The sequence below is a fragment of the Patella vulgata genome, chromosome 6 (assembly GCF_932274485.2).
Source record: "Patella vulgata chromosome 6, xgPatVulg1.2, whole genome shotgun sequence".
Lineage (NCBI taxonomy): Eukaryota > Metazoa > Mollusca > Gastropoda > Patellidae > Patella > Patella vulgata.
In genome coordinates, this window is record NC_065884.2 from 48,349,905 (window position 1) to 48,364,332 (window position 14,428).

At 34.4% G+C, this 14,428-nt stretch overlaps 1 protein-coding gene across 4 annotated transcripts in view; it reads left to right on the forward strand.

Moving 5' to 3' along the window:
- The first annotated feature begins 6,244 nt into the window (after positions 1-6,244).
- LOC126823921 (uncharacterized) overlaps positions 6,245-14,428 on the forward strand; it is a 65,854-nt gene continuing 57,670 nt past the window's right edge. For 3 of the 4 annotated variants that reach the window (XM_050552989.2, XM_050552991.2, XM_050552992.2), the window contains exons 1-4: positions 6,401-6,548; positions 8,528-8,616; positions 8,881-8,913; positions 12,960-13,039. In XM_050552989.2, coding sequence (XP_050408946.1) covers positions 8,543-8,616; positions 8,881-8,913; positions 12,960-13,039 — 187 coding nt within the window. In that variant the 5' untranslated portion in view covers positions 6,401-6,548; positions 8,528-8,542. Of the gene's footprint in view, positions 6,312-6,400; positions 6,549-8,527; positions 8,617-8,880; positions 8,914-12,959; positions 13,040-14,428 lie in introns of those variants that run through there. The other variant, XM_050552990.2, reaches the window with a different exon arrangement.

Genomic DNA, 14,428 nt, shown 5'->3' on the forward strand with positions numbered 1-14,428 from the left:
AACGGTAACGCTCATAAATAATAACAACAAAAGATACGACTGAATATTGTGAATGTTAAGGTCATTTCAAATACTTATTTTTAGCGACAGGCCATAGGATAGGGAATGACGATATTTTTCAACACCTTCAAAATGGCTGCGTATTGGGGACAGTAAATTACTGATTATTATTATTATTGTTCGATTTATATAGCGCTTCATTACACATGAAGTGTTTCTAAGCACATATCACAAACATTTACTTCAAACACACAGAAACAATCAAAATCAGGAGAACATAATTAAACACAATTAAAGACAATTAAACACAGCTGCCTGTTAGGCGCTATTATTCAAAGGTTTATATCCAATAAATCAACCGGCTAATCTCTATATTGAACTCAGTCAAGGTATTACCTGATGAACACCTACACCAAGTAGAGTTCAAAAATAAAAAACGAAGTTTAAAAGAATCAACTTCATTAACAAAAATTAAACAATCAAAAACTAAACAGATAAATCAAATTCAAACGAAACAAATAAAACAAAGAAAATGAAAAGAGCAGTTCATTACCATTCTACATTAACAAAATAAAGGAAAACAACTTGTGAAAATTTTTCAAAAAATAAGAGCAAAGTAACACTAATGTTAATACTTTTTTAACGAACATATGTTATATAAAGTATTAATTAGACATTTATTCACATGACAAGCCAATAATCAACTCGTATCATGCTGTTACCATTGTTCACATTTGTTTGTGGACACTCCACAGGTCACAATCTTTATCCAATCCAGATGAAGCTCACAATATATGTTTATTTCCCAAATAACTCGGACACATGTCGAACCTTAAATTTCTGGATTATTACCCCTGGTTGTACATTCATGGGAGGACGAACTCCATCAATAATCAGTGCTCCACAAAACTCTGTTCCAGAGTTAACCCCTGAAAACCTCCGAAAAGCAATAGAGGCTACAGTTTATGAAAGAAGAGTTCAACCTAGGCTTTGACTAGAAAAGTAGAATTACGCGGATCAAACGGGTGTGTTTTGCACACTTCTGTCCACGATTTTCGCAATAGAATTCGGCGTTTTACACGATCGACCCCATTGCTCGAGCCACCCCTACACATAATACATTTAAATTTGATTGTATTTATTAAAGTGAAGATCGAAGTTTTTTTCTAGTTATCTTAGTTATAGGCCAGAAGCTGGGTCAGATTTTTATGACTTTTTCTTCCACCCATCGGTGTTGTGGCTAAAAACATTTTTAAAAATTCAATAAAGTTACTTAAACGAGCTCATCATACGCACGAAAACTTGCTAACATCCAAATTATTTTCTTAATTTAGGATTTTATTTTTTCCCGGATTCATAGAAATAACATAGCATAAATAAAACGATATCAACGGGCATATTCATTTGATGAAATAATAACCTCAGTCGGACTTTCATTTATTTAATAAAACATACATTAATTTAAACATACATTATGCAAGAACTAAATCTGCTTATTGTAGGTCTTTCTTTAGGCCTGAAACTATTAATATAACATTTATTAACAAAACAAGACCATAATCGACTCTCGATGGCATCGGATACTCGAGATTTTAACTAGATTAAAGCAGTTCGTCATTTAAAAATTTAATTTAAAAATGGGAAAGCGAGGCTAAGTCCCGATTATACCAGTGCCCTGGTTACCACTGTGCACACATCTTGTCAAAACTACAAACAATGATAACTTGGCTGAGAATGAAGTAATTTGAATGAAATTTTCAATATTTTCTTTTTTTTTTATCATCTTTTTTTAAAATTATTATAGCAAGAATGACCAACGCTTACTAATGCATCTTTAATAAAACAAACATGTTAATGAAACATTTAATAAAAAAATACATTTATTTAATAAAACATACATTTTATGAATAAAACATAGCCTACATTTATTTAATAAAACCAATATACAGTATACATGGAATACATTTATTTTAAATCCAATTATATAAATCATACATGAAATGCATTTATTTTAAATACATTTATTTTAAATCCAATTATATAAATCATACATGAAATACATTTATTTTAAATAATCAATTTTTATTTCCATTTTTCAGACATTGTCGCCATTTTTTTTTATTATTGAGCAGGTGGGCCATACAAATGACTAACTTTTCTTAAAAGTTTGCTTGTACTAATTTCTTGGTTTTTGTATTCGTCCCAAAATTTAAATAGTTGGTCCTCTATCTGTCGGTACTTCTTTCGCTGATGTCGCCTTTGCGAACTCTCTGACATCATGGTGAGTTCGAGAGGTATCTTGGTAGATTCAGAAAAAAATTGAGTTTAACTGATCCGGACACCTTTCTTTCAATTTTCTATATTGTTACAGATTCATTTACGCAATGTTCACTATCCATAATAGATTCGTAGAACTTGTCGTTGTTGCTGTTTATTAAAGATTTAAACATACATTATGCAAGAGCTAAATCTGCCTATTGTAAGTCTTTATTTAGGCTTCACATGTTATAGAAATTATTAATTAGACCTTTATTTACATGACAAACTCAAAATCAACTCTGTAGACCCTCGAATGATTTGGATACAGCTTGGATTTAAACAGACGTCCATTTAAAATTAAATTAATAAATGGCTGACCAAGCTAACGTTTACCGTTAGTCGCCGACGTCACTACCGAAAACTGGTGATGAAAGACCTGCCAAGCCAAAGTACCATTGCCATTGAGAATGTTACTTGATAATCGAGAATATGAGGGTGGAGTTATCGTCTCTCAATCAAACGATCGGAAAGTCTCGTAGAAGGTGCCTATTTCTAGTCCAAACGTCCAACAGTGACAACTCCGTTCAAAATAAAGTAATTTGACTGAAATTTTCAAAATTTTCCTTTTTTATCATCTGTTTTTGAGTTATTATAGCAAGAATGACCAACTCTTTATTAAACTCTTAACTAATGTATTTTTATAAAATCGCTGTCGTGGGAAGAGTTGGTGGGTCATCTTCTCCCTTTGTCATAATAAAAACAGGTTAAAACAGGAGGTACAGCTGACTGATGTTCGGCGTCATCAGTGCAAATAGCAAAAAAAAAGTGGGGAAAAAGAATCCGCTTGCGTTATGTGGAAAAGCGAAGTGCTAGCAGTAAAAAGCACATTGCTGGACCCGTATTAAAAACTGTTCGTTCAATAAGTTCCATATGGTTAAAAGTTAGTTAAAAGTTCAGATTACATTATTATATGCGTTGCGATCCATTTGGGTCAATTTCTAGGTCCCAAATATTAGCGATTTAGTTCCTTTAAAACGTCATTTCGGTCATTTCACCCCCCCCCCCCGGTTTGGTGGTGAAGGGGATTTCGCGTTCTTAAAGGAGCTAAATCGCTAATCTGATTGTATATAAACTGATTTACATTCAATTGTTTCCGTTTTGACTCTAATTTCAAATCAGTTATGTCCAGCGAAATACGGCATGAGTCTCAACCGACTAGCAATTCCAGTCTATTGTGCATGCTCTCCAGATAAGATATGGCGTCACCGTTTGACATGAGTTGTGGAATATGTCTAGCCTCGTTCTTCCTGGTCACTTGTTACAAATGACGCTTAGATGCCCATTTATATTGTTCAGGCGTTCACAGGGACTGACACGCGACCGTTTAGCAGTAAAAAGTGCCCAGTAAAATTGACTGGGAAACAAAATCTTGTCGACAAGGTTTCAATAGAAGAGTCCCTGAACGTAGAGGCCGAGTGTAATGAGACCTACGTTCAGAGCTGAACTACCTGGTACCGTGCCCAGAACGGCACGCTATCGTAAACGAGGCTTTACTTTACTGTGCCACTCGAGGCTCCATGCATTTCTCGTGAAATTGCATCATTGTTAAATGGAAACAATTTAATAACAGCCCAGAATAATACTTGATATTATATTATGTTGTTTCACTTTTTTTGATTGGATGTTTATTATGTACTAGAAATATTTAATTTAATTGATGCAATTGTGTTTAAATTTAAGCCACTATATATCATATTGTTGCCTTGTCTTCGTCCGGACGCCCATCCACGGTTTGTTTATATGGACACTCTACAGGTCACAATTTTTGATCCAATTTTGACGAAACTTTTAATAATGGTTTATCTCCCACAGATCTCAGATCCTATCGATATTGACATGTATCAGACCGTAACTTCATGGATTATGGCCGATTGAACAAAAAAAAATCACGTTTATTTATAGTTTGTGGACACTCTGGAGGTGGCCAGATCTAAATATTAAGGCCCCCTGTAGATTTCGCCAAGGTCACGAGATGTAAACAGGGTTAGGGCACGTGATTGTTGCTGAGGATTGTGGGTAAGGGTTAGGGTTAGTGTTAGCGCTAGCCCTGTTTACAACTCGTTACATTGACGAAAAACGCGATTTTTCGAACAATCTGGTGCAATAATCAGGGGCCATAACCCATGAAGCTCTGATGGAGGCAGACCACCATTAATTTCCCCATTGACTTCAATGTTAATTCTGGCCTCTTTGCCCACCTCCAACTTTTCCCAAAATTTTCGGTGGGCTGAATGCTTTTCGCTACAGACAGAGGAACAAATGGTCATGTCCTTGCACTAAAATTTGTATGAGGTTGACCACCAAAATTTTGAGATACACAAACTTGAAGAAGCATACTAAAAACATGTAACTAGTTGCCGTACATATCGCCGTAGCTAACGTTCCCTCTTATCCTTCCGCCTCAAAATCATGAATATTTACCAAAACCTGGCAGAAAATGTTAATTCAAACCCTCTTCGTCCATTCTAGACCAAAAAATCAACAAAAATGGGCATGCAAAAGGGGAGAAAGAGAGAGAGAGAGAATTGCTATAAATAGACGAACTACCGAGATGGTGAAATTTAATGGTGGTCTGCGTCCTATGATATGCCAATATCGAAAGGAATATAAACTTTTATTTTATGATCAGTAGTGGAATACCGCGTTTTATCAGTGAAATAAAAGTGTTATTACACTGGCTAAAGTTGTCCATGTTGTTTTTTCCCTAAAATGATTGTAAAATCATAAAATAAATAGAACATTTGTCGTTTTGTCGTGAATAACATATGTTATTCACTCTAAATCGACAAATATCCTCTATATGTTTCAAGTGTCGAGATGGGGGGTGGGGGGGGGTGGAGTAACATACACTCGACACAAACTAGGTTATTTCGGGATTAACATACGATTTAATATTTTTATTGTTTTTATTCAGTAATTCGCTTGCGCGTGTTCTTTAGCAGTACGGGGAAACCGTAGGACTCGGAGAAAACCCACGAGGTAAGACAGGCGACCCTGCTCCTTGTCACGTGTAACCGGGGAATCGAAACCACGACAGTTGATACAATGACATACCTTATGATAGAACGAGCACGCGCTATTCGGTCATCCATCCCCGCTCAAGATCAAAATATGAAGGGAGGGACGATGGACATGGGCATAACTACAGTATACGTCCAAATGACAATGTGGGCGGAAATCAGGATAGGCCCGACGGGAGCAATTATTCATGGGGGGGTGGGGCTAAGACGTACTATACTGGGGGTCTAGATTGTCGGAGACGCATAGCGATTTCTGGCTAATACTTACTCAGCAGTGAGCTTAATATTTCCAGAAACCTAGTCTACCCGCGCTCGTAATTACAAATGGTACCCTGCCCTTTTCTGGGGTAAACATGTATACCCATGCCCTAATGATGAACGTTTTGAACCTTTTTAAACCTATATATTCATTTTTAAGTGTTAGATGTAGCTCTCTGGTCGGTCGCGAACCGGCTCTCGCACGCTCATTATCAGCTATCTATCCGTGCATGCCTTGGGTTTTATGTTGGAATTTGGAATGCTAGAGGCGCTCTAAACAGCGTTCTCGGAATTGACAAGTTTCAAAATTTTCTATAGGCCGGGGGGGGGGGGGGTGCCAACCCCCAACATCATTTGGTACCTAAACCCTCACGCCGTTCCGGCGCTTCTGAAAGAAGTCACACTAATTTATCGGCAGCTTTTTGAAAGAATTTCCCATTCACTTCTATATTTAAAAAATCGGGTCTCGTCCTCTTACATCATTGTCATTACATATCTAACCGAATAGGAATTGCATGCAATAACCTTCAGAAGGGGGGAACTTGCGGCTAAATTATTGTCAAACGGCGACGCGACTCGCGAGGGATCAAATTGAATCGAAAGTAGAACTATCAAAGTTCAATCCGTCTGTCTCTGTCACGTGGGTTAGCTGTTCCAATAACTGCACTTACAAAGGTGTATTGGGTGGACGTACTGGTCGAATATTTCATTAAGGTAAAGCAACAATATATTTAGGTCTTATGAAATTGATTAATTCAAGCGTGCAATATGTTCACAGTTAAATTAAAACTGTTCTGAGACAGGTATTCCAACGAGGGAGTGAACTCAATAGCGTTAATTGCGTAATTTAGCACGACCTCGCCCAGAAGTTGTCAAACGGGAGTATTACTAGTTTGTATACGCTCAAAGGAAAAGATAAAAGGAATAAGAAGCTGTACTGACATTTCAATAGTAAGTTGGGTTAATAATAATGATGGGTCTCGCGGTTTTTAAGAACACACTGAATGCTCTGGTTCACATTTGGTACATTACAAAATGTATACAAACTCCTGTTTTATAGCTCCGCCATTGCATCGACAGAGAAAATAGGACTGACACGAATGTGATTGGCTGCGTTATTATATTTACCTTCTGTAATTTACCTAGCAGACGACACAACTAATGGGTTTTAATGTTAATTTTTCCTATGCAGTTTTTGTCATTTTCATGGAAAATAAATTTTAAAAGTTTAAAGAAATAACTAGGGCCAGGATAATAGGATAGAAAGTTTTAAAAAAAGTAGGGTAACGTACCAACTAAACAAGACAAGCATGGAATTTTTAAGTTACATGATCATGACATTTAGCATTTCGGGGGCTAAGTAAAGGGGCCACACTGATGCACTTTTCTTCAGGGATAGACAATTTTCAGTGCCCCTGGGAGTTTTTGCACCCTCTCTCAAATGCCAATGGAAAAAATTATGTGGTTTCTCCACAGTTTTCAACACTTTGCAGATACTGGTGTTGCATTTCACAATCATGTTGCTCAACCAGAGGTGGCTCTAGAATGTTCCACACTGGACAACATTTATTACAGAGACCCCCCCCCCCACCCCCCATAGTTCGGATACGTTTCAATACAATCAACACAATTGCTACGACTGGCCTCAATATATGCTAAATCCTAAGACCTAATAGGAACATCACGATTACTCCACAATTAAAACCACAATTTCAATCGCAGCACGAATCGTGATAGTGGGAATCTAGCATTAAATTTAAAGAAGCAGCATTACTTTCAACATGAAGATAATAGAAATAATTTTTTAATGTTGTAGAATGGTTGTTGGGGAGTATTTCTAAACCCCACCCCTCTTTCCAAAGAATACAAACAATGACATCACAAGGAGTGTAACCTTGTGGGTTTTCTCCTGGTACTCTTGACATCCTCCCACTTCTTAAGTCAAAAGTCCTAATTTTGCACAAGCGTGCAAATGAACTATGGGAGAACATGTTGTCAAATACAAACAATATCGAAATGAAATTTTATAAGTTTGAGTTATTGAATCTCTTTCATCATGGTATGATTCCAAAAGTCAACAGTTAGTCAGCTATTACCCCATAATTATCGACGTCAGTTTAATGCAGTACAGTATAGCTCAGTATTGATGTGCCAGAATATGCTATTTTATTTGTCATTTTGGTTGTCATTTTGTCTTTATGGACATTGAAGTTGATGGGGTTTAAGTATGTAAATCAAATAACAAAATGTGATGACATACGTGTAGCCAATTTACCAAATCTATGTGTGACATCTCCTTTAAACTATGGTCTTTTTATATAACATTATCACAATATATTTTGAGGGTATTAACATGATTTCGTTTCTTTTTTCCCTCCCCCTATTAAAAGTAGAAGTTGCCTTCCTGACCTCCAGGGGTTTTCTCAGTTCCCCTTTTTCAATTGTGCAAAAGTGACATAAAAATGATACTATACATGTAGCTCTCAAAGGCAAGTCAACAATGACTTGATCAGTTCTAGCTTCGGGCAGTGAAGATCATAAAAAATAAGTATACTGTAAAGGTGACATTGATAGTTAATTGATCTATAAATTGTCCCTTGGTATCTGATAACAGGTAGCTTAAAATAATTTGGATTCTATGTATGTACATGTACGTAGACACAAAACCATTAAACGTACTTCCTTGTTGATTTATGCAAACATTGAGATAAGCCTTTAAAATATCACTACTTTATTGCAATTTAAAATATTATTTCTTTTATTATATCATATATGTAGATCTATGACATTGTAGTATAGATTATATGGGCATGTCATGTAAATAAATGTCTATTTAATAATTTATATAATATTTGAAGACCATCAAAAAGCAGATTTAGTTCTTACACAATGCATCTTTAAATTCTTTAATATTTATGAATTTTTTTCAGGCAGCTGGGTAGATTATGCCTGGTATCACCCCGCGGGATATGAATGGGTATGATTATGATCGTGGACCAAGAGGACCTGTAATGGCTAAGTAAGTATTTCTAGTGACATATAACTATGACTATCTGATTATAAAAACTGAGGACTAGCCAAAGAACGAAGCATCATATTTTAATTGCAAGAATTCATATTCAACGATGAGTAATTGAAGACTCCCCATGCTAGAGGGCTGATTATCAAGACTATCATATAATGATTGATTTCAACTACATTAGAGAACAGACCGGTCAATTTTCATGAAAAATAATCAACGTTTTTTTGATTGTCACATGTACTGTATATTTTGTTTTTACAGTGGATATGACCCTTACAGAGACGAGTATCAGAGGTAAGTAAATTAACAAGTTACTCATCTTCATTTTATAATATTGTAATTAATCCAGAACCTCATTAGGGCAATTCCATGGTAATGGACGTACATTTTGAACTCGCCATATTTTTATAACTTCCAATATTTTCTAACCATGAATAATTAACTGTTTGAGTTTTATATAGCATTAAAGAGATATGATTTAAGTATCAATTGACATATAATTTAATTTGTTCATGAACACTGGAAATAAATATTGGCTCCTCAAAGTATAGGTAACGGACGTACAGAAATGAACATAGTTTCAAAACTCTGTGAATTGTCTTGTGGAATTTAAAAGTTTTAATCCTTTTAAGAAAGGGCACTAATACTACATGTGTACTGTATAATCACTTCTCACATTTGGATTCTTGTAACCCAGTAAATTCTAAAATTATTGTGGTAACGGACGTACATATTTTCTGGTAATGGACGTACGAGTGCAAATTGCTAACCCATAACATGAGATATGTAAACTTTCAAATAATCGGACTTATAGATAATAATAATAGTTAACTCATTTGAATTAATGGAGCAGTTACTTTCCTAAAAACATTACTCCTTGAATGAAATATTGTGACCCTAAAAATTTGGGTAAAGGACATACATTTTTACCCTAAAATTTTGGTAACGGACGTACATACATCTATGAAATCCTAAGAAATTCAGAGAATTTTGGCAAATGATTTCTTTTTACGGTCATAGTAACAAGAATGAGTGATGTTAACTTTAAATATGAGTTTTTGAACAGTTCCATAAATAAATATGAATGAGAGAGATAAAATGGAAATATTTGGTAACATGAAATACTGTGAAAAGTAACGGACGTACATCTATGGAAACCAAAGTTATTCTGAGAATTTTTGCAAATCTTTTCTTTTTACGGTCATTATAGTAAGAATGAGTTATTCTAGCTTTAGATATGAAGTTTTAAATAATTCTTTATAAAAATATGAATGAGAGAGAAAAAAATGTAAATATTTGGTAACTGACGTACATTCTCATAGTGATATTTTTCAATGTTGGTTACCTTCACAAAAATATATTATTTTTATATTTTAATGTTTAAATATTATGTTTATATACATTGTCAGATAACTAATGCCAAATCATTCATTATGAGTCAAACAAACACAAAGTAAGAAAATACAATAGAATTATAAATTCGACATTTGCAACGTAAACCTTGACACAAGACCAAATAAAAAAAAAATCGGAAGAGTCTCCACCCAAATTGAGATTTTTCTTCAAAACATGGATTATTTCCCACCATAAGACACTATTTTTGTCCACTTAGCAACTAATTAAATTTTTCACCTAATTGTATACTTTAGCGTGGAATTGCCCATTAAAACAGTTTGTCTTAAAAAAAGCATTTGCTTTTAGTTGTGTACAGTAATTGTCATGTCAAAAATTGACATTTACACAACTATATATACTGAGACATAATGAATATTGGCCACTGATTTGACTGGAGAGTGGAAGTGCTTGTGAAATTGAAATGTGATTTTGGCTACACATTTAATGACAAAACAAAATCATCAACCCACACAGGCCATACCTTTAATTCGCAGTGAAATGTAGGCAAACGGGAGAGATCTGGAGAGAAGTGGCCATTTAAGCACTGCCATGTTTTAGTTCATGGAGATACATTTTGTATGCACTCCAGCCTATTGTGCAGATCTTGGTAACATCTGAAAATGTCTTTGATTAAATTAGAAAATACAGTACATGTTCAAATAAAATATTGACAAACTCTTCTTACGATCCTCACAGTTGACATTTTATATTATCCATATGTAATTGTATAAATATATGTATAGGTTCAGTGAGTGAAATATGATACCAACAATAGTGTATTAAAGGGACATCTATTTTCATCTACTGTTACTGACATGTTCATCTATACAAATATACACTGTGTATATAGTAGGTCACAAAATTGTATCTACTTTGACCGGTCATGTGATTGAAAGATTTGTCTATATGAATTTACTATAAAATAATGTAACTAAGAATTAGTGGTAGATTTATTAGATAATCTAGGATATGTACAAGTATCTAATGTATCTGATGCAATTCTTCCTTTGAATAATTTGATTTTTATACACCCACAAGCCTATTGAATTTAAACATTTTCCGTTAATTACATCTAGAGTTATGGACATTCTTCACATAGTAGAATCTTGGGAATTCTATAGCAACAAAAGTTACCATAGTATCTGTGTGAAATTGATATGCATTGTTCAGATTAGTGAACAATTTCTGTCAATGACTTTTGTTTGTCATTCGCTTTCTTCGAAAGGTAAGAGGCAATTAAAATGGGTCTGTTTTAATCTGTCTGTCTGATGTTTTGAGGCACAAAAACTCTGCTTTTGATTGAGCTAGAATGTTCAAATTTAATTTAGTAGTTCAAATTAAACATACATTATGCAAGAGCTAAATCTGCCTATTGCAGGTCTTTCTTTAGGCCTGAAATGTTTTCTAAATTATTAATTAGACATTAATTAACTGATCCAGGCCATAATCAACTCTCAATGGCATCGGATTTCTCCGATATTAAATAAATTAGAACAGTTCAGCCATATTTCAATTTAATTTAAAAATGGAGGAGCAAGACTTGGCTTCGAACAACCAGTACGGTGGTTGCAATTATTGCTCCCGTTTTGTCAAACCTTCAAAGGCTAATATCTTCGCTCGCAATAGAGTAATTGGAATGAAATTTTTAAATTATTCATTTTACATTATCTATTTTCGAACTATTATAGCAAGAATGACTAGCTCTTTATCTAAATCTTACATAATGTATCTTTAAGGTGAATGCACTGGCTGAGTTTGATGATGAGCATTTTCTGCTTAGGTTAAGCAAGGATAAGCAATTCCATTTGTGATGACAAATTGAAGTAGAATGTTCGAACATGGTGTGGGTGTGTTCAAGTGGTCTAATTTGGTACGCTTTAGATCATCAGGTCTGTCATTGAGCCCAGAAAAGAAATAAGGTCACCTTCCCAACATCATTGTTGTTTTCCGGGTCCTCTGACATTTTTGGAATAGCCTGGCTGTGTGGGAGGTGGAATCCAGTGGATTTTCAGAGTTCTACCCCATTTTAACAAAACTTTGTTAAATCTATCTTGACTACAAGTATCATCTAGTCATTTTGAAATTTGTTTAGGTTGCCTGGCTATGTAAGAGGAAAAGGCTTATAGATTTTCCATGATTACCAACTTTAACTTTTGGGTTTATGCCCCTTCTTCACTAAACCTTGTTATCTCTATAGATGTTACAATTATCAGCTGACTTTTATACGCCTACATCACACATGGGAGTATATTGTCGTCATCCCTGTGCATCTGTCAGTCAGTCCAATAAACATTCGATCCCCGTTTCCTTTATTTGATCTCATAATAGAATTTTGTGCTAGTTTCCATTTTGACCCTGGTGTATATTTTGTTGCTTGGCCTCCATTATTTTTTATAGTTAAATTGTTGGTGTCTTGGATAATTTCTCTCTTTCCAATATAATCATGCTTAAAATAGTGAAATAGGTAGGGTTTTTGGTTAATTCTCTCTTCTATAATTATGAATAAAACTGGATTTAATGTAGTTATAACATTTTCATAAAACTTAAATGAAATATAACCAAGGCCTTGATAAATGCTTAAAATGACCCAAATTCTTGAAAGTATTGCTTAAAAAGATAATTCATGGAAACCACCCAAGTGTTACAAGGGTGTGTATTGGTGGAGTCTATATGATCTGTTCTTTCATTGTATTGATATTAGGGCTTTCTGACTAACGACTGATATTGTTACCTACAGGTTAATGAGCATGTAAACTTCCCACATTACGTCTGTATGCTGTTTAGTTCTGTTTGATCATTTTGTTGGTGTCTGTTGTTGAATATTGTGAACAATTCTAGTGGTTGTTTTGACAAGTGAAATTGAAGGAGTATAGCTTCAGACTCATGATAGATTTTCCTAAGTATACCATGGTTGGGAATAACATCTTTTATAATTATCAATATAGGGAGGACCCATATCGAAGAGATGATGAAGATATTTACCGTGGGCAGGGTCGACTTGGACGATTTGGAGGTGATTACATGGGTAAGTTTTTTAATATTTCCTTAATAAATTATGATGTGTTCATGCATCACATTCCTTTACAAGGTGTGACATGACTTAAGGATAATAGGTGTGTATTATTACCTTATCATCATGTAAGTACCGGTGTATAGATATATTATATCAACTGTATTATGTCTTAATAGTAAGTTTACATCAATCTTCAACTCACCAACTATTGCTTGATTAGTTTAACTCATAAATTTCTTTTATTTGCTCTTAGACCAAGCTAAAATTTCAAGGGTTTACAAATAAATGTGACTATCATTAAATCTTTATGAGGAATTACTAATAAACTAATCCTATGGCATATTATTGACAAGAAAAAAAATAAAAGAATTAAAGTATGGAAAATATTATAATTGATTACCAACATTAAGTGATTATAAATTTATAGGACAACCGATTGTACATGTACTTTATGTTTATCTTGTAATTTTCAAGTCATACATACATGTAGGTACATGTAGATGACAAGATGTTAAAGATTTGTTTTAAATTCTGGCTCTTTGATCCATTTTAACTCAAAGTGTTGATTAGATTAGATTGTGTTGGGTTTCAACATCAACTGCAATTTTTTGTCAGTAAATCAAGCACAATTATGAAGTCATTGTATTTGCTGACCCAAAATTAACAGACTAAACAATTCACCAAGGCAGGTCATTTCTTAAGTTGTGGAGAGGGGGATGTGTTGGTGCACAGAAATATAACCCTTTCTTTTGGAAATTATATGTTAGATTCAACCTAATAGTGAAAAAAATAAAAGCCAAATCTGTCCCATACATGTATCTGCATAAAATTAATGGGACATGTTATCTCATACATATTTCTAATGTTAACCAAATTGCAGGATTTATCTGGCTTTGAGAAAATAAAAATTTTGTTGAAACTTGAAATGTAAGTTTATAACCCAAAGATCTTGGTTCCTTTCGATATTCGCGCATATCAGACCGTAACTTCCTGAATTATGGCCCCTGATTGTACGAAAAATCGCGTTTTTAGCTTGTGGACCCTATAGAGGTCATAATTTTTATCCGATTTAAAAACCCGTATTATTTTATCACCGTTATACCCTAAGGACGGCTGAGTTCGAGTTTCGTGAAAATTGGCCCAAAATGGCCGGCGTTCGTTCTCAAATAGCGTAAAAATATGGTATATCAAGGTTGTGGACCCTATAGAGGTCACAATTTTTATCCGATTTTGTTGAAACTTGAAATGTAAGTTTATATTACAAAGATCTCAGTTCCTTTCGATATTCGCGCATATTGAATTGTAATTTCCTGAATTATGGCCCTTGATAGTAGGAAAAATCACTTTCTTGTTAGCTTGTTCTCTATCCATCTCTTGAAAATGTGGGCTTATCCTGCCTGG